Source organism: Nelusetta ayraudi, unplaced genomic scaffold (genome assembly GCF_046127955.1).
Source record: "Nelusetta ayraudi isolate G7.1 ecotype Tasmania unplaced genomic scaffold, CSIRO-AGI_Nayr_v1 ptg000017l, whole genome shotgun sequence".
Taxonomy (NCBI): domain Eukaryota; kingdom Metazoa; phylum Chordata; class Actinopteri; order Tetraodontiformes; family Monacanthidae; genus Nelusetta; species Nelusetta ayraudi.
In genome coordinates this window covers 8,704,013-8,728,434 of record NW_027466067.1, presented here as the reverse complement: position 1 = coordinate 8,728,434, position 24,422 = coordinate 8,704,013, and the positions used below count along the sequence as shown (strand labels likewise).

The following is a 24,422-nucleotide window of genomic DNA, read 5'->3' as shown; positions in this document are numbered from 1 at the left end:
CGCAGCCTCTCCAATGGACGTGGAAAAACACCGCACGGCAGCGGAGGGTCACTCGAAGCCGTCATCGTGTGGCCCGGCGTGCTGACGTCACGCGCGGGACGAGCGGGATAAGGAGGTTTTGCGGCTGGGCCGCCTGCCAGCTGCAGCTCCCCTCCAGCCATCTGTCCAGCGAGTCTCATCACTGCTGCCTGCGCCTCCCGGAGAACTCCTCTCACTGCCGCCGGAGATGACAGCGCTTTCTCGGGTAAGCCGAACGAAACATTAACGTCGTTGTTATATGTGTGTCTGTGAATCGAGGACGGTGTAACACGACTTGTCTCAGTTGCTCACTTGCGGCGTGACTCTCTTCTTTCGAGCTTTTCCGGTTGCTAGGGAACGACCTGTTGCTATGGCTCCTACTTATTCAAATAAAAAAAATAATATAAAAAAAAAAAAAAAGACTTCCTTCACGTGCAGCTGTGTCGATCGCGTGCGCACATCAACTAAATTATGGGGCTGCAGACGAAGTCGGGATTTTATGGGGGCTCGGAGGCACGAGCGTGTGTGCGTGTGTGTGTTTGTGTGATTGAATTGTCACGTTGTGCTGCTGGCTAGATTGCAGGGCCGCACGCGTGTTTAAATGCTGTCCCAACAATCTTGAACCCAAAGCTTGGGTTTTAAAGGGGCCAATAAAAACCAAGTAGGTCATTGATGGCACTACACTGTTATTAGACAGATTCTTTTATAGGAGTTCACTTTTCTTCAGATGATCTAATGGTGTCATATTGAACTGACACATATTGAACTGAGTTTTTAGATTGGGAAGATTACAGGTTTTCAACAAAAAATGTCATTTTTCTTCTAATTTTGAATACCAATGTCCAGCCTAATTAAATGTCTTTTATTTTGAAACATAAGAAGATGATAACTGACACTAATGCTCAGCGTTTGAAGATGATAACTGACACTAATGCTCAGCGTTTGCCTTGACGTCTAAATGGTGAGAGTCACTTTGGAGTGAGGTGCTGCTATTCCCCTAATCCACTTTTGCTCCATATGGCCATGCTCTATAAGTGAAGGGATCTTAAAGGTGTGCAGCGAGGGAGTTAACAGGAGTACGCATGGTGTGAGGTCACCGCTAATTCTGTTTACAAAATATGGTGCGACACAAACAGCAGATAGGACGTTGTTTAGAAATTTCAATAAATAATATTGATGGATTGCAATGATGAAGTGTTGAAGTTGCCATATTATGGCTGTTTTCAGAGTGTTATTTATTCATTTATTTAAATTATATACATATGCATATACATATATATGATAGAAGCTTTTTTTTATGTGATTGCGAAGGGAATGGTGGAATTAGTATGAAGATTTTCATCATCATCAGTAGTTCAGTATTATATTATTATCATGGTTATTTAGAGCGGTTTTAAATGTAGGTCAGTCACAGCGTATATTCCGGTTTCCTCCTTGTCACTCACGTGAACTCATAAACCCATTGGGTTCCCAGAGGTGTGACGCTGGCGTGATGAACGCCTGCTGGCAGCTTGTTAACTTGGACTCCTCTGTCACGTGTCGCTGTGTCTTTTAGAGCGGCCCCACGGCGTTTTCTCAGTCAACTTTCACAAAAACACAGTTTTGACAAAGGCATTCTGTGCTTTTGTCAGTTGCCACCGCATATTAAGCGCATCAATCAGAATTCTCCAGGTGCACATTTGAGAATTTGTTTTGTTTTTGTCGTGCATTTTTCCTGTTGCAGACAATATTGTGCTTTCAGAGAGCAGTTGACATCTTTTTGTCGTGGACCAATGTGCTATTTTCCATCTGCGCTCACAGAAGGAGTTCAGCTGGACTGCCAGCCCGAATTAGCGCGCTACACTCTGCAGCCAGAAATGACGACTCTCGTCACGATGGCTGTGATGCAGGGACTCATTGCAGCGTTTTGTGTTACTTCGCCGCATTTCCTGAGAGGTGCTGGACAGTGTTCGCCAATCAGAGATCAAGTTGCATCAGCTTCCTTTTTGCAAACATCCCCGTTTGAGGCACTCAGCGCATCAATTTAGGTTGATGCAATTTGTTTCCGTGAGGTCTAAGTGGCCCTTGAAGGCACGTACGTGCACTGGCTCGCAGTCAAGATTCAACCTCGCTACTGTTGCGAGGGCCACACCTCATCCTGTTGCCTTTGTCTCACGTTTGTTTGGTATTTATTCATCGACCTCCAAGGCGATGCCTACCATCTGCTCTGTTCCTCTCCTCTAATTCCAACTTCTCAAACCTTCCCGAGATCCAATGTTAAACTCATTTCGGTCGATTTAGCCTTTAAACCAACTCCTCCTTCCACTGTTTCCATCAATAAGTTCCCCTCCCTCCTTTTTTTCTCCACGCTGCTCCACTTTCCTGCCCCACCCCACCTTCTCCATCCCTCCACACCGGCTCAGCTTGCCAAGAGGCGGATGAGCAGCCAGGGTGTGAGGCTAAGCTGCCTGTCACATGCCATCTGCGGGGTCACGCTGACACACGGCGTCACGTTCTCTACTCTCCTTTTTCCCTTCAGCCGTGACTCGGAGCCAAGGGGGGGTTGACAGAGGAGTCGGGAAAGGGCTTAACCCAGAAGGAGAGATAGTCTGAGATGATTCATAGGGACGTTTCGAGGAAGAACAAGGCCATGAAGGTCTTTGGTGGAATGTAACAGAAAACAGGATTGCGGGAAGGTAACAGAGAGAGGAGTGGTTACAGTAGAAAATGGGACACAACACCTTTTGGAAGCAAAGAGTTGTCCGATCGGTCGAGAATATTAGAGGAGAGGAGAAAGGTGTGATGAAGAAGTAAAGAAAGTGAAGTGATGGAGAAGAAGGCCAAATCCAGAGAGGGATCCCCACAGTCTGCCTAATCTGCCTTCATCTGGTGAGAGACAGACTGACAAGTGACAGGGCGAAGAGTCAGAGGTGCCACAGAGCAGAGGCGACTCTAATCCCAGCAGATATCTCACTCCGGACAACAGGGACGAGGCTAATTCCATCTGAGACGCACCCCCAATGAAAAGCGCCATTGATTTTGAACCAAAGCTACTTGTTTCAGTCTGAGTGGCTGGTATGTGATAATCAACTTGTAGAATTTCAGTTGATCAACTGTGACGGTTATTTCTGACTGGCAACATATGTGTTCCATTCAAAAGGAGCTTAAATTAAGAATCATTAGCTCTGAGCCTTTGGTCCAAATGAGGACCTCCATCATTTTAACAGCAGGATGTTTGGAGCCTGCTGTACTTGACTTCACTCTAACCTGATCCAACATAGGCTGCGTTCACTTCAAAGCTGTTGTTGCAATTTAAGCGAGCAGGATTGTGGAGCAATTGTGCCAGGCTTTCAACACCAGACGAGTCTGCAGTGAGGGAAACCCGTCAAGGCATCTGTCACAGCTTGAGCAACGGGGAGTTTTTGGATTGACAGTGAACGCAGCCTCCGGAAGCTTCCAGGGAGCAGCATACAAATGCACAAAAAAGAGAGAAAGAAACAAAGGAAACAAGGTAAAACTGAGGATGTCGAATAGAACCACAGCTGAACATGCTGTAAAGTTCTACTCTGCCCTGCTCCCATAATAGAAACGATGAAGTCCGTGTAACTTTATCCAAACATGCGGCCCAGCCTGCAGACGAACGCTCAGCCAGTCCTGCAGCTGTTGTACGCAGTCGGATCCATTCAGCTCCGTCTGACCATCCGTCAGTCCATCCATCCACCCAGGCGGCCATTCACAATGCCGCCCACCCAGCCGACCCCCTCCCCTCCCCTCCCTCCAGCCACTCGGCTTCTCTCCCCTTCCCGACCCCTCTCCACCCCCCCCCCCCAACCCCCCACTCAGACCTCCTTTCCTGACTCAGGATGCGACGTAGTGACGTGCCTGCCTGCACAGCCAGACCGTCCTTGTTCTGATGTGCTTGTCTGCCGATGAGATTACAAGGGAAGCAGCTTGCCAGGGGCAGGCAGCTGCCGTTTCCTACGGCTCGCAGTACTTTCTTGCGTGTGGCGGGGGGGGAGGGGGCCGGGGGACCACAGCAGGATGCCGTGGGGGAGAAGTGGCATGGCGGCCCTACTGTTTCTCTCGGGCAGGACCATCGCGCGGGCCAAAGCCAGGTAGGATTGGGCTTCTTCTGGGGAGGCAGGCGGGGGGGGGTGAGGGGCTGATAAACTACTAAAGCTCATGGATGAAACTACTCTGCCATAAACAGGCTCGGATGTGGTTGTTTTCTTTGGACTTTGTCTTCCAAACCGTTTCTCTTTGGATTTTCCAACGTGCTGGCGCAGAGCTTGGTGAAGTGATACTTAGGGGAAAACAGTTGAATTCTTTGCAGAGTAAGAGGCTTGCAGTGGCATTTAGCCATGAGGATTAAACTGGCTGTTGTGAATTTTAAAGAAAAAGACTGGATTAGTGTATTTTTGTTGGCCAGGGGTACCGCATTTTGGGGGTTTGTGTGAGTTCCCACAGTGCTACTGACTATGATTGCTGAACAACTGTTTGACATTATGCCTATTCTTCTCGGAGAGCGGATGACTTCCTGTTGACTTTCTTTGTTCACCCGAGGTCCATTCAAACAGAAACAATCTCAGCGGCTTGACATTTACACCAAGAGCTCTACTGGCTACCTTGCTGGATATTATTAGCCGATGATTAACGCTGCTATTCACTGCTTCTGTTTAGGTTCCGAGACGTTTTGTCGGCTTGTGTTCGAAAGGTTTGCAGTTTCTTCGTCTCCCTGTAAAACATCTCCTCCATGATGAGGAGAAGTTGGCGACGTGTTCAGTTCAAACCAGTTGTTTCAAGTTTTAACCACCAAGTGGAAACTGAAACGATCTCTATCGATAAAAGGCAGAGTGATTTGACAATAGGCGCGTTGAGGTAGTCATTGAGGTATTTATTGGACGTGGTTTTTTTATAGAATTGCATACCGACAGTCGCTAGCGGTGCTCACTGGCTACGGGGACGAGCAGATTTGGAATGCATGGAAATGCCAGTTCGGTGAGTTTCGTGTGAAATGATGAAAGAGAAATGGAATGTTAATTTCGCACGTTTCTCTGGACGAGTGGCTGCCGCTGTCTGTTTACATTCTCAGCTGATGTATGAGCTTCCATCGGCATGATAAGAGAGCAAGGGAGTGATGAGTCAGTGATCTGGCTGATGGCAAGGAGGAGGAGGGGAGGAGGAGGAGGAGGAGTAGGAGGAGAAGGAGGTTTGGCCGACCCGTCGCGCTTGGGAAACTTGAGACGATTTCCCTTGCGGCCTGTTTTCCCCCCTTTGCCCTTCCCCACAAACACACACACACACACACACACATACACACACACACATACACACACACACACACACACATCACTTGTGTCAGCTGTTGAGCCAACTTGAGTTATGGGGCTGAACCGAGATGGCAAGTCCAACAAGTGAATGGTGCAAATCATAGCTGTGATTTGACGTTAAGAACTCAGATTTAGACCTCAAGAACTCAGCCGCAGAGTCTGCAAAAGAAGAGAGCATTAACCTCTCATCCACTTGATTAAGTCACAGGCAGAACAGAGAGGCGTCAACATGCCTCGTTTTTTTTTTTTTCCCCCAACAAAGAAGCGTTGATTAATTGCCTTAAGGAATTTGTCCAAGTTCTTGCCCCAAGAGGTCCCAGGCGCACTTAAAGTGGAAATGAGAGTGGCCGTTCAGGTCAGTTGGCTGTCACACTCCCGGCTAGTAGTTTAAAAGTGATTTCCCTACCCAACATTCCTGTTTAACTGTAAAGCCTGAGGGCCGCCGGTCTCGCCGCGCAAGGGCGTGTCAACCGAGAGCGTGGTGGGAGTGGACAGGTGTGAACGACGCATTTTGTTTCACTCCTCTCAGCATTCCAGCCGCGGCTCAGCTCAGCTCAGCTCAGCAGAGCACGCAGATCTCTCGACATCACTTCCTGTCAGCAGAGCGCAGAAACTAGAAGGGGCTTTTGCAAGAGCGCTCACATGGTCCGTCAGCGCTAGCGGAGGATAAAGCAGCGTTTTGTGCCGGAACAACTGTAATTCCTGGATTTCCTCGAGCGCCACGGATATCATGGGAGGCCGAGAAGAGGTGGTGGTCAGCAGCAGCGGGTCGGGGTCCGGCATGCTGCTCCCGCACACCATGCTGAGCCGCTTCAGGCTGCGTCCCAGCAAAAAAGTGGCGAGGAGCAAGCGCATGAAGCCGTTCTCGGGGAAGAAGAAGGCCAGGTTTGTGCCTTGTGAAAGAGTGATTGTTCTTTTCTGCAGCGTTTGCGCTTAATCAAGTAACAGTTTCAAAGTCGACAGCGATTGTAAATTCAGAGGTCCGTTGTTGTTCATTTCATAGACCTGAGTCATATCACTGTTTGTAGACTCACACACTGACTGGATGTGATTTGGCTTTGAATCTCAGAGGTTGTTTGTGTTGGACTGATCATTATGTTGGAGGAGAAGAAGATGTTCTTTGTTTGCCTGTTGTCTGAGATCTTTGGCGAGCGGTCTTGCTAGTGTACGATGGTTATCTTTCAAATAATGAGTTGCAGATCTTCTCAGACATGATATGATCATCTTTTTGGTTACAGCTTATGCCCGGACTTTACATTACATTTGATATTATATATTATATACATTTGAAAGGGTCCACCTTTTGATCACAGTTAGATTTCCTTCTGAAAGTCTCAAAGTTGGGAGACGATACTTTATAAGCCCCATATTGAACACAGGACTCAGTACACAATTGGTTACCAGGAGAAAACCCAGCATACTCCATGTTTGGTTGTTAGCATTAGCCTGGGTGAGGTATCAATCCCACTGGTGACATCACCAGGGAGTGATACACTTTGATGATGCACTTTTTGAAAAGCAGAGAGAGTTGATTGGCCAAGAGTATATTTTTTGTTAGAAAACATGAAGATGCTGTAAGTGACTTTTGCTTGTTGTGGCCCAGAGCAGTCAAGTGACTGTCACATTTGTTCTTGGGTCATCTTGTGAGTTTAGAGGATAGTTTTCCTTTTATTTACCTTGTCACTGATCTGCAAACTAAATCAAAGGACAGAAACATGCCATGGCTCAATTACACCTATTACAGCCATGCATGCTGCTAACATTTTGCATCTTTGCCTCTTTAATCATGACTTTAAATGACCCTGGTTTCCTTCATAGACATTAGTGCCTTGAGTGTTTGTAGGAAATACAATCGAGCGGGGAGGAAGCGGGAGTTAAATTATGAAATGTTAGAAGCTGATACAGTGAGATAATGATCTCAATGATTGGTCACGTTGAATTACACGCAACACGATGAGTACAAAGAGTTCAGTGGACTTGAATGGCTGTACGGGATTCAGTGTTGTCGGGCAAAGTCTGGGACGCCTTCCGTTTAAGTTAGAATCTTTGTGGCAAATTATTGTTCAGATTCATTCTAAAGTATTGCTCCAGCTAGATTGTGAAATCTTTCTTTGTTTCCATCTTATGCTATCTTGGCCTTTATTTTATTTTTTACATTGTTTTGAGAAGAAATTAGTGTTTTTTGAATTCATGTGTCATCACGTAGGCTATATATAGTAAATCGTAAATCTATATTTAAAAAAAACAAAACACTCATTACATTACACCAGGCATTATGAAACCGGGTATGGCCTACCTCACACTCTTTGGAGTGAGTGATGAGAAGCCAGATGTGTCTATCACATCTTTAAGGAATGCCAGCTATGACCTGCGCTACCTGGCATTCTTCATGCGGCCTCGGCGCGTCTCATGAGATCTGCAAGAATGTGGCTGTGCCGCTCGGAGTCAGTCAGCTGACCGCTTCCTGTGTCTGCCATCGCAGGGCCACAGCACCGCAGAGGAGCCCTGAGTGCGTCCCATTGTTGTCTGACAACACCTGACTAGCGGGAAAGCACATTTGCACATTTCCTGCTTTCATTCGGATCCACTCCACTGATAGTTTGGACTCTCCCGCCGTTGTTGCCACTTTTCTGTAATCCAACCAGCGGGGGAAAACATATGGAGGCCCCCTGGTGACATGGATGAAAAAAAATAATAATAATGCATGGCCTCGTACATGCATTATGTACTTGAGACAATAAAGGTGTGGCCACGAGATGGTGAATGCTTGCCCTTATCTCGTTTTAAGTCTACGCATTTTTAGCAGACAAATTAAGTGTCTCTTGCTAATAACCACTACATGCCTTACCGCAAGTGACTTTAGAATGCGATTGTGATTCATTCCTGTACTAAAGTAAAATGAAATTAATTCGAACTTGTCCATAATTAAAGTAACAATGAGCAATCTGTGTGCGAATGACAACAATAATTATCTTGTGGCCACGATATGGTATCGCGTGGCCATACATTATTATTATTATTATTATTATTATTATTATTATTATCATTATTATTATTATTATTATTATTCATCCGTGTCCCTGGAGGGTCTACGTAGAAACGAGTATTTCTTCGCGGGTCTCTTTTTTTACCCAGAGGGGCGTGGCACCCCAACAAAGCCGAACCCTCTCGCTTGCAGTGACATCTAGTGGCTGTTGGTGTGTACTGCGCCTGCGGGCTGCGCTCGCCAAGAACAATAGAGACTCCCCTCCTTCCCTTTGTGTCCACCACGCTCTCCTCGTCTCCTCCCCGGCCGCATCCCTTCTCCCCTTTGTCTGTCCCCCCCTCCCCACCCACCTCGCCTCGCCTCGCCACCTCCTCCTCTGGCCTCTCGCGGCTGCCTGCCTCACCACCACCCCACCACCACCACCACTCAACCAACCCCCGCGTTCGTATGTGTCTTTGTGTCTCTGCTCATCCGTGTGCATGCACGCCTGCGACTTCTTTATGTGTGTGTATGTCTGCGCCAGAAACCCCGGCAGCCCCACCGAGATGAGCGTGGAGCCATGGGCCGGCACGCAGGAGCAGGCAGCAGCAGCCGCTGAGGACGCGCGCGGTACCTCCCACGAGCAGCAGCAGGAACAGGAGCAGCAGCAAGAGCAGGAGCAGCGCCCCGACAAACTGTGCCTGGACTCGTTCTGGACTGAGGTGGAGACCATCCGACAGGGGAGCGGTTACGCGGAGCTCGACTGCGCCCGGAGGGACTCGCGACAGTCAGAAGGTACGGGAAGGTACGGGGCTTCGAAGTGTGGCTGAAAGGGAGCGCGCGGCGGGCGAGAAGGTGGAAGCCCACGTGACAGAAAGAACCGTCGTCGGCGTTCAAGGAGGTTAAGCCTCGCGAGCACAATACAGTGGCTTTTTTCTTTGCTACCATATTAGGTTTCTGTCATGTGCGGCGGGGGGGCTCATTACCATGACAACGCTATCAAACAGTCGTGAAGGGAGTGTGGGGTGGTGGTAGGGGGGGGGAGGAGGGTGGTCGCGGGTGGCGGGCACCACGTCAACAAGGCCAGGAGTCGCCCAGGGCTGCTGACACCACTGACGCTGGGAGGCTCCTCTGTTTCCGTTTTGTCTACGTAAACAGTCCTGCGCGTGTCTCACTCGAATAACCTCTGACTCGTGCCCTGAGCCGCGGTTCCTCTTTGTTTTTGAGACAGCGACATTTTTCCTTGGGGCGGCCGCAAGGCTGAGGTCATGACTCACATAGGGGGTGGCAATACGTGGACAGCAGAAATTTCCACATGACTGTTTTTTTTTTTGGTTTCTTTTATCATTCCAAGTGTCACTGTAGTTGCTTGTATTTATTAAATGTTCGGCCTGTCAACATCACTATGAATTAGAGGACAGCAAATCACCAATGTTAAATATTAATAACAAACGTATATATCAAATTTCCCCACTGTGGGGTTAATAAAGGCGTTCTATTCTGTTCTGTTCTATCCTGGTGTTAGGGTTTAGTGTGACATTCAATTTCTCCTTTGAGTGTCTTGAGGCCAATCATCCAGTCAGAAATATATGTTTTAAATAAAGATGCTGTCCATAAATCAACAAAGATGCGACTTGAGATGCTGTAGTGTGGGACTGTCGGGCCTTATATCAAATTATCCCCCCCGCCGTGGGGTGGCCACAGCCACCACTGGCCACCACGTAGCTCCGCCCCTGCCATAACAAAATGTCCTAAGTCGCACATCAAAGTGTCCTTGAATGGCGTGGACTTTTCTTTTCATTAAAAAAAAAAAAAAAATCCTATTAATAAACTAATTTATTGAGTTTGCTTATTCGTGCCACGCAACGTCAGTTCTCTGCGTGGGGATCAGCGCTGCAGCTGGGTGGCAGGCAGCCCGGCATTAGCTCAATAATTTATGAAGCTCTTTGAGTAAACAGTGAAGGGCGGGATGGATTATCGCTCGACACTCATGAGACATATGACAAATGGGAGATAATCTTTTGACGCACCGAAGCCGGCAGAGATGAAAGCACCTGCCCTCAGGTGCAAATACAGCAATGACACATTGGATCAAACTGGTGCCATTGAACTGCTCTGCTTTAGAGTTATGTAATGTTTTTTTTTATGCGGCTTAGCCCTTGCAGTGTGTCAGCATCCGGCTTTAAAATGTCATCAACAAACTAATATTTGCATCAGCAAAAAAAAAACAAAAAAACCAACACCTATGATTACTCAGCAGTGCTCGCAGCTCGTTTTTTTTCCGGCTTCCGCTCAAACGCCACGCGCTCTTCTCGTCCTCCAGAGGGCGAGCAGGAGGAGCAGTGGTTGGCCGACGCCGGCCTGTCCAACCTCATCAGCGAGGACAGCCAGGATGTAGACGACGCCGTGCTGCTGTCCACGCTGACCAGGACGCAGGCCGAGGCCGTGCAGCGCCGGGTGGAGTCCTACACGCTTTCCCTCCGCAAGAGGAACAAACCGGCGCCGCGAGACGTCCGCGACGTCTTCGACCCCCCCATAAACCAGGTTCGGGAACCGAATGCATTTAGCCGTAAATGTGATTTTTATATGTCTGCTCCTGTAAAGCCTTTCAAGCAATGCGTCATAAAGCGTTCCAGCCAGGAGCCTCTCTCTGGAGAGTCTCTGCTTCCTGTCTCAGCGGGGCCGTTACAGGGTGAAACACAGGCCGACGGGTAAAATATCCATTTCCCTGGCGGCGGCGAGGGCTCAGCCTGGCGCTGACGGCTGTTCCGCCCGTATTGTGTCGTCTTGTTCGGCGCTGAGGAGCGGACTCGTGACAATAAAAGGCGAATCACATGGAAAAGGCCACGCTTTGTCACCCCTGCCTATCCAGGCGTCCCAGAGCAGGGAATTACACCCTCAGATCCTCTGATTCTTATCAGCCCTGCGTCACAGGAGACCCCTCCGAGCATCCAAGACTTGTCTTGTCTCCTCAGCAGACCAAACACGGAACTCCCTGAGGTCCCAGCTGTGGAGGAATATAGGATGCTGCCCCTGAAGCTGGAATTATTGAAGTTTCTATGTATAATCCACTGTTTATTCCAGTTTAAATGTACGACTGGTTGCATTTCACCAGGCGCAATGTTTTGCATTGGTGGTGATTACAAAATAAGAATGCATAAAATTTATGTTGTGCTATGTATGGGGGGCAAAAAGCAACATTATGAGCAACATAAAGTTACTTTTTGTGTCATTTCTCAACAGACACTCCTTCCCGAGCAGCAGCCAAGCGACGAGCTGAGCCAAGGCAGCATGGCGTCAGTGGCTAAAACGCCTCTGTCAGGTAAGAAGCAGTGCACATTGATCACTGGTTAATGGGAGACAAATAAAGACCAGAAGCCAGAGGCGACAACAGCTTGGGTTCAAATCAAGATTTGGCACCTGTTGCATTTGAATGAGACTGATGATAACGAATCATCCTCGCTGGGAGTCATCTAGACTCAGGACTCGGCTTAAAGGAGGCTGAACTGTGAGGTTCACACGAGGGATTGTCGGGATCAACCGCGTTGATCTGCCTCCAAATTGGTTCAAATTAATCCCTGGATAAAGAGTCCACATGCTGCTTGCTGCTGCCACTGGAGAAAGTCTCTGTCCTGGGTCAATCCCCAAGGACAAAACCCAAAGAGGTGGATTCCATCTTTCAAGGCGCCTCAAGCTCTTATAGCCGCCGTGTGTTTAATCCTAACGGTTGGTGGCAACTGCCGCGTTTTAGAGATAGCTGCAGCTGCAAAAAAAAACCAAAAAAAACCTGTCCTGCAAACTTGTTGTGAGCACTTGCGGACCCGCTGACAAGGGGGCAGCTAGATCAGGAAGTGGGAGGAGGCAGCAGCCGTCCGTTCATCCTGAAAATAATCTGCATGAATAGGATATCAAAATGCATTCAGGAAGAATAACCTCTAATTTCATATAAGCCAAGCAAAAGTTGCCCTCCCTCTGATTAAAAAAAAACATTGGAATTTACACCAATGCTCCTTGCGTGGTTGTTTAGAAAGGATAACAGTCTGGTTCACATACTTACAATAAAGAGCTGTCAGTACTTCGAACCAAATTAACGGGAACTGATCGGAAGGCACTTCAGGCAGGAGGAAACGACACGCATTATCAGATCCAACACAAGCCCGCTGATTGCCACCAACAGGTAGAACACGTTGCTCAGTTCCACTTAAAGACACACAGCTGTTTGGCAGCAGTAGACGGAGACACAAACAAAAACCTCGGAGGCATTTTTTCCATCTGAGGTTTGGTTGGTGTGTGATGTGATGTGTGGGTTTTTATTTTTTCTCTTTTTTTTTAGTGGTGACACCTGAGCACCAGCGAGGCGCCATCAAGGAGGAATTCTTCATCACCGACGTGGCTTACTGCGAACAGGCTGTCATCTTCCTCAAGCAGGCCAAGCTGGTGCAGAACAACAGCCAGCGCAGGAAGGAGGACGGCACGCTTCCTGTGAGCATCACGGCGCACACACGAAATTCAGAAACACGAGGAAGAACACAAAGTTCCCGCACGCCAGTTTGTTCCACGTGTGGTTAAAAAAATCTACTGGACTGGCAACCAATGCGCATCTCCAGTCTGGGAAATGACTCCCCAGAAATGAGACAAATCCTTCCTTCTTCCTCTTCTTCTTCTTCGGTTTCTTACTCTGCTTTTTGGAAGGTGTGACACACAATTCCTGAAATCGACCCTTTGTGATGTCAGAAAGGGCAAAGACGTCTCTCCCTACATGGTGTGTCTTTGGAGCCTCCTCCTGACCCCCTTGTTTTCATCCAAACATACAGAAGGTCCCACGTGGAGTTTTAGTTTTAGCAGGAGGCTTCAAACACAGGGCTAAAAACACCACTTATGTTCTATGGGGATCTCAAAAAAAGAACTCCACAGTTCATGGTGTGAGGCTGCTCCATGAGCTGTATTTCTGAACATCCATCATGACACAACAACAATAGGTTGTGATATATTTCCTTTCTTTGCGGCCAAATAAGTAGCAATTCAGTAGCCGACTGAAAAATCAATACTTTGAAAATAAAAAAAATTCCAGCAAGGAGAAGAAAACCCACTGCTGCAAAGCTTCGTTCCCTTTGCGCTGAGGCTCTTTTTCAATATCGGTGCATCCACTTTTATTTCGCCTTTCAACACAGTGGCTCTGCAGGGAAATCGGCAAAACCTTCCGCGCGTCTCAGTGGTTGGAGTTGGCGCGTCACCCAGTGCACACTGGGAATCTCTCCTCTCTGCATAGATAAGAAAAAAAAAAAAAAAACACAACACAACTTCTCTCTAATTTGATAACACGGCACTCCTCATGAGCGAAATGAACGAGCCGTGGTTCAGGTGGGTTCACCTTCCGTGTGAACTCCGTAAACTTACTGCGCGTCGACGGCTCGACCCACCGTTGCGTAACGGGCTTAGCGAGAAGGAAGGAGCGGAGAAAAAGGAGCTCAGCACAAATGAAGTATTGTTGTGTCACAAAAGGGGGTTGCAGATTTATGTTGCTTCCAGGCTGGATTTAGATTTCCCAGTGTGCCAAGTCTTAATAATGAGGCCCGTGTGGACAGAACGCACCCGGCGGTGTGTGTGTGTGTGTGTGTGTGTGTGTGTGTGTGTGTGTGTGTGTGTGTGTGTGTGTGTGTGTGTGTGTGTGTGTGTGTGTGTGTGTGTGTGGGGGGGGGGTATTGATGACGAGGAGGATGGTGAAAGTGGTTGCAGAAGCACGACGCGGGCCGCTCACTCGCTCCTCTCCTGTCTGTTCTCCGTCCCATCCAATCGCTCCCTCTTCAACCGGCTCTCCACGCCCCAGCGGGTCGTCTGCCCCAAGTGCCGCCTGGGAGTCACTCGCATCCAGGATCTCTCGCACGCCGACATGAAGAAGGTGCGTCAGCTGGCTCTCATCGACATGACGGCGCTGTGCGACCTCCTCGAGCTGGAGGTGAAAAGGCACAAGACCGGCAAGAGGAAAATCCCAGGTGTGTGTCTGGCACACACACACACACACACACACACACACACACGCAGACACAAAGTATAACCAGACAGTGGAAAACTGGGAGGGATTTTTGTGCTGTTGATCTTCATTTATCTGTTTGAGCGCTTAAAAACAGCCCGAACCGGTGCTGCCTGCCTGCCTGCCTGTCTGCCTGAACCGCCTGCAGTCATATTTTTACACACTGGCAGGCGGCAGGTCAAAACCAGGGTAACTCCCTCCTGTCGTGTTGATTTATGACATAAGCTTGTCTCTGATCCAAGCAAAACTTCTGCCGGTGACATCTTTATGGGCAGGCGGCGGCAGAAAGTGCATATTTGGTGAAATACGTACACAGTCGTGCTGTCAGAGTGGGAGAGGATTGTATTGCTGTCACAAACCCCCGAGTCTACCAAGGGAGCTCCAACTCTGAATCCGTGGAAAATAAAACATCGGTCATGGATGCAAAGCAAGTTAGATTTCTGACCTGCTGAAATGTTCGGTCCTTGATTCTATTCAGTAAAAAAAAGAAAATAATGTGATTTTTAACCAACGTGATGTACTTTCTGATGAACTGCTCACCGGTCTCCCACAGAGAGCTCGCTGTTCGGGGTTCCTCTGGCCACGCTGCTGGAGAACGACCAGAAGATCAAAGCCAACACCTCCACGCCGCTGTTCCTGCAGGCGGTAAGAAGTTCTTCTTCAGTGTTCCCCCTTCTGAGGAGCAACGCTGCGATGAGGTTGACTTCCTATTGGCGGCGGAGGGAGAATTTGACTTGCACACCGTGTTCACGTCCGAAGTGTCAGTTTCGTGTTGTAACCAAGGAAAAAGGAAAAATCGAGTGACCCCCTCGAATGGCTTTTCAAATCTCACTTCATTTACGGCTTCTGATGGTGATTGTCTCCCATTCTCTGCTTCCTTTGCTCTTCTTTCCACTCAGAAAGTTTATACAAAAGCACACAGTCCTGGCAGCCGGGCTCTTTGTGACATCACAAAGTGCATTTGTTCTTGTGACAACAACGCAGGGGGGATTTTTGATCCTCCCTCCCTTCCGTCACCCCTTCCAACAAAGCATCAGTGTTAGCAGGAAGCTAAAACAACATTGTGTGTGTGTGTGTGTGTGTGTGTGTGTGTGTGTGTGTGTGTGTGTGTGTGTGTGTGTGTGTGTGTGTGTGTGTGTGTGCGTGCGCGCGTTCTGAATGTGAGATGCTGTGACCACACCCTGAATGTGGCCGCAGTTACTACAAACGGCCAGCAGAGGTGAGCCAAGGATCCTTATCTGCTGCTCTCTCTCCCTCTCTCTCTCTCCCTCTCTCTCGCTATCTCTCTCCCTCTCTCTCTCTCTCTCTCTCCCTCTGCAGCTGCTGTCCTTCCTGGAGAAGAAAGGTCTGGACTCAGAGGGCATCCTGCGGGTTCCAGGATCTCAGTCCAGGATCAAGGTAGAACCTTAAAACCCACACGGCTTTTTCTGTGGTGCCTCAACATACTAAGTTGTGTCATATAACCAAAGAAAGCGACAGTTATACACACATTTAAAAAAAAAAAAAAAACTCGAGATTTCTGTTTAATTGCTATACGCGTCCTACCACGACACAGACAGCAGAGGGCGCCATTTAGCGCTCCAGGGAAGGAAGCGTGGACAAACAAAATGAACAACCTCACCTCAATGTACCGTAGACAAGGGCACTGCAGTGTTCAGCACAATGGAGACTTGAGAGCCCCGGACAGTTGCGTTATTTTGATATCGAGGCAACACAACCAACTGAATCAATGCGGATTACATTAGTATAGAAATGGAAGTTAGAATTTATGGTAGACGAGCTACATTGAACATTTAGTGATATTTTGTTGATTTCAGCCAAATAAAGAAAAATTCACTCTTACTGAAACCAGATTAAATATATTTTCATTTCGAGTTCTAAAGCACACTGAGAAGCTACACTGCTAAAACGCTCAAATGTAGGTCAGTTAAACAAGCGAGACGCCCTCGATTTCAAAACTTAGTTTCGTCGTCATCCCATTGAATGTGAGTTCAGGGCGGGTCGACAAACAGACCCAGAGATCATTTACCCTGTAACGCCGATCCAGACACGCCCGCGGCTCTTTCTATGAACTGACACTGAGACTTCCGGCTGTGTGCGCAGCTGCTGCAGCAGAACCTGGAGACCAACTTCTACTCGGGCAACGTCAGCTGGGACGAGGTGAGCCCCAACGACGCCGCGGCGCTGCTCAAGAAGTTCATCCGGGAGCTGCCGGCCCCCCTGCTCACCGCCGAGTACCTCAACACCTTCAGCGCCGTCAGAGGTCAGCGAGCGAAAAAAAAAAAAAACCTTCACCCACCTCTGAATTCCTGAATTGTGTTGTGGGCGGGTGGCGTCGCGGCGCTGATGCGACCTCTCTGGGCTGTTTCGCGGCGGCCCAGCGGGAGGTCCGCGTCACAATTAGCTTTATCTCCTGCAGCGCGGCGCCACGCCTAGTTATCGCCGCCCCGTCTGAGGAATCCACATTAAGATGAACAGGACGATAGCCTCTTTAAGATTGCGGCCCCTGCTCCGCAAGGCGTCTTGCCGCTTCCACATTAGTTTCACCTAAATCAAAGAGCAGATTGATATTAATGTAATCTGATTGATGAGTCGCTGAAGTGTTGGCTGCCGGTCGGGAAAAAGCCAACAGGCCCTAATGAGCGCCTGTCAGCGTCACATTAATCTTTTAGCGCTTCCATTATCCCTCTCCGAAAAGCAGAGGAAATGAAGAGGGGTGTGTGTGTGTGTGTGTGCGTGTGCACGTGCTTTCCACCTTTCTCACACTTGCTGCTCGCTCGTCTTGCAGACATTACGGAGCTGAAGCAGAAACTTCACATGTTGAACCTGCTCATCTTGCTGCTGCCCGAGCCCAACAGGAGCACACTGAAGGTAACGCACACACACACACACACCACGCACAGAGACACACACATACACGTGGCTGAGCACAGACCAGTGTTCTTCGACCTTTCATTCGTTATGCTTGGCAGCGAGTCGACCTGCACTCGAACGTGCTAAATGTTTCTTTACCATGTTCAAAAATGTTCAACACCTCTTAAAATTGAAAAAAAAAAAAAAAATACATCCTATTAAATAAAAGAAAATATAGATGTATATACACACATATATATACTGTAGTGTGTTTTTTTCCTGGAACAAAAAAATCAAAATCAAAATACTTTAAGTGCAAAAATGCATCAGCTCTGTCAGGTGCAGGGTGAGATTTGGTGTGTTGTTTTTTTTTGGTTTTCTTCAGGGACCCTGTTTAGGTTTATTGTAAAACACCTGCATTTTAAATATAATATTTATAATATCAAAAAAAATTTAAACCCAATGTTGAACCCAAGTTAACTTACATTTACTTATTTTTTTTATATCATATTCTATTCATGACAGATCTATATTTTTTTACTGCTGCTTGGTTGTTTAGCTTGCAAGCCGTGTTTGAACCAACCGCTGATCTCCGCTGCACAAATACCCGAGGTCGCTTTTCGAGTGAAGACCAACAAAGTGTTAATCTTCGCTCAGGCACGGACCTCACAGATGGCCCCTGACATGGTTTAAACCGACGGCAGCAGTAAAGCTCGTGTCACTGTGTCCTCCTTGAGAATTTACCCCACTTTTCACCGTCATGACCCAGAACACGCCAGAGCCGTTTGCTCGCCACTCACACCATCGCCCCGTCCTCGGTCCCGGTCCCTGCTTTAAACACGCATCCCTTTGATTACGTAAAGACTTTGCTCTCGCTGTGACTCACCGGCGCCGTCACAAGTGCCAAGTGCGGCGGCAGCTCCGCTCACGGCACGGAAGCGTCCCCTCCACCTGAGCTAATTACTTTAACTCCGGTGGAGGCAGCTGACGCCCGCCGCGCGCGGAGGTGCTTCTCCGCCGACGAGGGCGTTTCCTGGCGATGAGTCGCCGTGCCGCTTCGAGAGCCGCGCTTGGTTTTAAAACCCCTCCTTGCCCTTCAGGACGGACGGAGCCTGTTGAACTGTTGAGTCGCCCCCCCCCCCCTCCCCTCACCCACCAACCAACGCTTGTGCCTCTGCGTGTCCTCCCTCAGGCTCTGCTCGAGTTCCTCAGCAAAGTGGTCTCCAGGGAGAAGAGGAACAGGATGAACCTGTGGGCCGTGGCCACCATCATGGCCCCCAACCTCTTCCTCCACAAGGCCGTCCCCAGCAGGCTGACGGACGGCGCTGGGAAAGGGCAGGCGGAGAAGGCCGCCGACGTCATGAGGCTGCTCATTCGCTATCAGGACCTGCTGTGGACGGTAGGGCCGCTTCAGCATCGGAGCAAATGAAGGACGAATGAATCGCAAGAACACTGCAACCTTGTCCCAAATCATACGCACTTCTTTTTCTACCACTACGGTGAAATGAAAACAAAGAATAAAGATATAAATTTATCACCATGAGCCCAATAGTCACTGCAATGTTCTTGACGGATTCAAATGTGCCGCTGTGGCAGAGTGGTACTTCAGCTAGCATGTGGTTGTTGATCTTCACTAGTATGCTAAAGTTATTACATAAGTACAAGAGTGTGATTTGGGACAAACTTGCTGCTCTTTGCCTGTTTTTAACGCAGCGCACAAATTGCAATAGCGCCAAATTAAGATAAATTAAACTTGTTGGCTAGCAAGCTAGCAGCGATTCTTCTGGAGTGGAGATCTTTCATCTTAACTTACAAACACCTGTTTATACTTAGTTATATTTAGATTATTGACTCTCATGTTCCTTCTCCCCACAGATTCCAAACTTCCTAATGAGCCAGGTGCGCAGGCTGAATGAGAATAGCAACCGGCGCTACCAGTTCTACGATCGACGCATCAAGAACCTTCTGAGGAAGATCCACACAGACAGCCGGGAGAAGCCCACAAAAAACAACTCAGATGTGAGCTTTTCATATCAGGAACTTGTTCATATCAGACACAGTTGTTCTTTTTGTTATCATACTACTTCGCACCATAGTAAAGGCTATTTGCATCCGCTCGGTCGGTCCTGTTCTCCGCGAACTCCGCTCCTCTCACTGTCCGATGCCAACAACGAGCGCTTTGTGTATCTTGCAGCTGTGCCGCACAGTGAAGATCCAGATGGGGGACGTGGTGAGCAGCACCATGGAGTATCAGCTCAGCATCAACTCACGAGCATCAGACCTGCTCACCCAGTTTCAGCGCCAGTCCCTCCGCAGCCCGGACAATGGGAAGGGCAAGATGCGAAGGTGTGTCTATTTTTCCTTTACAAAGGCCAGAATATCATTGGATGTATTCTGAAATAACACCAAAATAACAGTGCAGTTCAAGTGTGATATTTTTAATTATGTGTTTGCATTTGTTGAAATAAAGGGTGTCTAGAGATGGTTTGGAGTCAGAAAAGCATTTGCAAAGTGTCTTCAGCATCCTAAGAGACTTTAGTGGGAGACTGCTGACACACCTGTGATGCGCTTCTCAACAGGAACGGCTCGGTTACGCACCCGGACTGTGCCTTGTATGAAGTTGGCGGGAACATCGGTAAGCGGGATGGGGCTGACATTTGCATGTCTTTCTGCTCGTTGGGCTAATAAGGGCAGCGAGGTCTTACGTAATGCACAGTGCGAGCGCCAGAAAAAAAAAAAGAAAAGAAAAAACACGGACGGCGGTGCATCTGCAGTTATCAGAGCAGAGAAATGCTTATAGCACACATGTCTGCGCTGTCACGGGGGAGCTGACACACTTGAACTGTAAAAAAAAACAAAAAAAAAAACACATTCAGTCGGGTCAGCTTGAAAACTTAAATCCACTCCGTCCATCCGTTTTCAAAGGGATGGGTCGGGGGGGGGGGGGGGGGGGGGGGGGGTCGGTCGGCTGGAGCCTCTCCCAGCTGTCATAGGGCGAAGGCAGGGTGACACCCTGGACAAGTCGCAAGTTCATCGCAGGGCCACATAGACACAGACAACCATTCGCACTCACACGCACACCTACGGACAATTTGAGTTTGCAATTCACCTCACATGCATGTTTTTGGAGTGCGGGAGGAAGCCGGAGACCCCGCAGTGAACCCACGCAGACACAGGGAGACACATGCAAACTCCACACAGAGGAAGGCTTGGGAATTGAACCCGCAAACCTTCTTGCTGTGATGGCGGCAGCGCGAACCACTGCGCCGCCGCGTCACCCTGAAATCTACTCATTCACTCATTAACATCAATGCTGTTCATCAGATCACACAACTGAGCTACTAGTGGCTTCTTTTTTCAACATATTAGTCATAAATTCAAGGTACCGCTGATTTTATCCATCCATCCATCCATCATCCATCCATCATCCATCCATCAATCCATCCATCCATCCATCCATCCATCCATCATCCATCATCCATCCATCCATCCATACATTTTCGAGACCTGCTTCTTCCTGAGCTAACACCTCTCTGGCTGTGTTTTGTGGCAGGTGAGCACTGCCTGGATCCAGACACGCACCTCCTGGACCTGTTCAACAGCAACAGCAGTGGGGAGTGGGTGATCAAGCTGAGAGCCAACGCCGGCAGAGGAGGGTTGTGAGAGGGACGGGCGGACGGACGGACGGAGGGACGGAGGGACAGACAGACTCGCCGCAGATGGACAAATGGGACAGAACGCGCGGCCCCCCTCTCCTCCTGTCCCGCTCTCCCTCGGAGCGACGAGGGGACGGCGGGACAGATGGGCTGAGCAGAATCCGCGGAGAATTTTTTTTTTTTTTTTTTTTTTTTCTTGCCAGGAGTGGAGCCTAAAAACCATCCACGACCACATTAACGTGCACCGCCTCCCTTTTCTCCCTTTTCTTTTTCACCCATCACTTCCACCCATCAGCCCCCCCACCTCCCACCTCCTCGCTTCCCCGCCTTCCGCACAGCGTTGCCATCCGCGCTGTGGGCAAAATGAAAAAAAGACGGGGGAAAGAAGAAGAAGAAAAAGAAAAAAGAAAAAACAGTCTGAGGGTGACTCATTACTTCCAGCAGAGAACCTGGCTGGATGGCAAACAGAGGAGAACGAGCCGAGTCCATCTCCGACATCCGAGGAGCAGATGGCGATGCGGAGCACCTCTGGCGTTCGCGCGCTGCTGGCTCCGCTCATCTGCGTCTGATGCGAAGCTGCCGGCCAACACGAAAACGCTTCCACACTCATCTCGAAACACGAGATTAAATCCTGTTTATTATTCTCACATTGTTAGGTTTCCCCGATTGGGGCGTTTCCCGGCGGCCGTCGTTGCCTTTCGGCAGGCTTTGCCTTTTTTTTTTTTTAAGCAATTAAAAGGCGCGAGTTGTGGAGAAGCTGGCAAAGCAACCGCTCGCCCTGCAGTCTTTACCTCGTGTGAGTTGAGGCACCAGCCGGTGTGTTTCGCTGAACAGGTTCCTCGGGGGTTTTGGGGTTCAGGTGGATCTTTGAGTGCACCTTAGTTGTCGTCTTTCCTTGCACGCGTTCCTTTCATAATGAAAGAGAGGGAGGCGGAGGGCCGACGGAAGCGACGGCAAAGAGAAAATTCACGTGTTTCTCTGGCAGCGTTTTTCAACCTGTTTTTTAAGCCACGGCACATTTTTCACATTGAAAAAAAAAATCCCATGATTTTCCGAAATGTTTAGATGCACACAAAGCTGATATCCAATAGAAACTAGGCTTGCATTCCTTTTAAGGCAGTCATTCGACAAAGGATTTTAGTTTTTTTTTGTTTTGTTTTAGACCAGTTAAGTGAAATTGGACAATTTTTCACGGCACACCAGTGCACTGTGAGATAATGTCAGGTGTTACAGTGGTTGAAAAACACTGAGCTATGAAACACGTGAATTTGTCCGTAGCCTGGTTATAGTAACCAGTTAGTCAGAGTCAGTAGAGCATCCTTGCATGATGAAGTCTCCTCTCCTGTAAACAGCAATTAACCCTCTGTTTAACCCTCTTTTAAAATTAAATATTTTGATTTCAGCGTTCGTGCCCCTTGTGACCTCACAGGGGGCAGACTTCTGGAACTGTGCGTTTTAGAACATACTGTCTTTCTGCAGAGCAAATAAGTAAAAGATTAATTTTCCAGTGATAGGGAAACATTGGTAAAAATGCGTTTTGCATGACGTGGGGGCTCGAATGCTTAGAAACACACCCGCTGCCCTCCTTCAGCTTGGGAAAACTGTCTCTTTTTAATGAGCTATTGATTTTTTTTTTTTTTTTTGTTCTTTTTACCGCTGAGAACACGAGAAAGTGTGTCTGCGGAAAAAAAAAAAAAAAAGCTGGCGGGGCCGAGGTTGAAACTGGAAATGGAGCAGGACTTCAGCTGAGGGCGTCATGTGACTGATGCTCTTCATTTGCTTCTTTTGCATCCGGCACTTTTTCTCCGTTTCTGCCGCCCTCCCGCCGCGGCATTTTGAGTCGAGCTTCCCCTCGTTCAGTCCGTCTGTGCCATTAAGAGACAGAAAACGACCCAGATGAAGAGAGGAGATAACCGCCCTTCATCAGAGAAGCCCTGCCCTCCCTGCCTGCCTGCCGTCTATTGGGCCTTATAAGAAATCCATAGATTTCCAAGGACCCGTGACCTGTGTCGAGGATAAAAAACAAAACAAAAAAACAACAGAGCTCAAAGAGACTTTTCTTTCACCGACGGCGCCGAGGGATTCGGTGTCAGGACCTCAAGGACAGTCCGGTTCCACTGCACGTCTAAAGGGAGTTGTTAGCGCACGCATGCACGCACGCACGCACGGTGAAGCTGGTCTTCAGTTTTTAAAACGGGGATCGGAGCTGAACGTGCCGAAGTGACTCTGACTCTGGGGGGGGCGGGGTGTGGTTGCTATTATTTATATGAATGTAATACCACTGTTGCTTCTGTGTTTTACAAGTTTCCCGTAGCCTAGAGAGACTGTGCCGCACTCAGTCAAACGTCGTGCTGTGTTGAGTCGCCCGCACAAAGTGCGGCAGATCCGAAGAACTTCCCCTGTACATATTCCTCTCTGAACAAGTCCGCTAGGATCCGGCTTTTTGGGGGTTTTTTTGTGTTATTTTTACTGACTCTGCCCCTTTGTACCCTGTGAATCCACTGCAGTAGGGCTATTTTCCAGACCATCGCAGCAGACCAATGTCCTTTTCACGTTTTGCTATTTTTTTCCCTCCTGTGCCGACCGACTGACCGGCCGAGCGACCGACCGACCGGCGGATGCTACCCCCCCCCCACCCCTCTAGTTTTTGCTCTCCCGCTCCATCGGAGCCATGTTGGTGCTCCGCGGCCATTTTATGGGAAGTCGAGGCGATGACAGCCGGCATCCATCAGCAGCCTCCTGCGCCGTCGCCGCCGCCGTTAATGGACAATAATGGCGGCCCGGCGCGTTGCATCAGAAACGTGGCGCGCGATGGCGTTCCTTTGATAAAAGGAGAAGGTAATAAATGGCTGTTATAAATCTGTCGCCCCGGAACCCCAAACTGAAGCGGCGGCGGTGTGTGTGTGTGTGTGTGTACGTGTGCGTGCATGTGTGTGATGAGCTTCATTACACAAGTCCAATTGGCCTGTCCCAGGGTCCCAGGCACAGTTCAGTGCACCGGCACAAAGCCCGCTGCTGATGAAACTGCCTTCTGCTGACAATCAGGAGAACTGGGTCACCTCTGAAGCAGCGTCCCTGAGGGCGAGCGGCCCAAACACCCCCGAGGAGCGCTGGAGGGGGCGGGGGGGCAGCGCCGTCTCCTCAACACACCTCCAGCATGTCATCTAAATGGTGGTGGTGTTTGTGTGATAAAGTGTGTGTGTGTGTGTGTGTGTGTGTGTGTGTGTGTGTGTGTGTGTGACAAAACTGGAAGCATCCTCTGCTGCGCTCGTCTCTGAAACAGTGTTATTTATACCAACGATGGACCTTTTTTTTCTGGGGAACATCGAACCTCTGCTGCGAATTGTCTACGCTGACTTCTTCTTCTTCTTCTTCTTCTTCTTCTCGTCGACGTCCATTCTCGGACGTCAGAATGTATTTATTGCTATATCTTGACAAAATGTTGATGTTTTTAATACTAAGTGTGACTGTACTTTTAGTCTCTCTCTCTCTCTCTCTCCCTCTCTCTCTCTCTCTCTCTCTCCCGTAGGAAGGAAAAAGAAATGACTTTTGAAAAATGTCCACCCTTTTGTCAATAAATGTGAATCTGA

The 24,422-nt window shown here is 48.8% G+C and overlaps 1 protein-coding gene across 4 annotated transcripts; it reads left to right on the top strand.

The window, feature by feature from the left end:
* Positions 1–222: 222 nt before the first annotated feature.
* On the top strand, positions 223–24,422 carry arhgap40 (Rho GTPase activating protein 40). Of its 4 annotated transcripts, none has more exons than XM_076025240.1 (15): positions 223–244; positions 8,837–9,087; positions 10,616–10,836; positions 11,536–11,614; positions 12,626–12,774; positions 14,120–14,285; positions 14,877–14,968; positions 15,644–15,721; positions 16,427–16,586; positions 17,112–17,194; positions 18,369–18,575; positions 19,052–19,195; positions 19,371–19,522; positions 19,756–19,811; positions 20,730–24,422. In XM_076025240.1, exons 2-15 carry the CDS (start codon positions 8,859–8,861, stop codon positions 20,837–20,839), a joined length of 1,926 nt encoding a protein of 641 aa, XP_075881355.1. In that variant the 5' UTR covers positions 223–244; positions 8,837–8,858; the 3' UTR covers positions 20,840–24,422. The 4 variants fall into 4 exon arrangements, with proteins under 4 accessions (XP_075881355.1, XP_075881354.1, XP_075881353.1 ...); XM_076025239.1 differs by lacking the exon at positions 223–244 and adding an exon at positions 4,010–4,112; XM_076025238.1 differs by lacking the exon at positions 223–244 and adding an exon at positions 5,348–6,212.

Coding starts and splice junctions, on each gene's coding strand:
- arhgap40 (XM_076025236.1), top strand. CDS start 8,283: ATGACAACAATAATTATCTTGTGGCCACGATATGGTATCGCGTGGCCA. Junction 18,576..19,051: donor ATCAGGACCTGCTGTGGACG/GTAGGGCCGCTT, acceptor TTCTCCCCACAG/ATTCCAAACTTCCTAATGAG. Junction 19,523..19,755: donor GGGAAGGGCAAGATGCGAAG/GTGTGTCTATTT, acceptor GCTTCTCAACAG/GAACGGCTCGGTTACGCACC.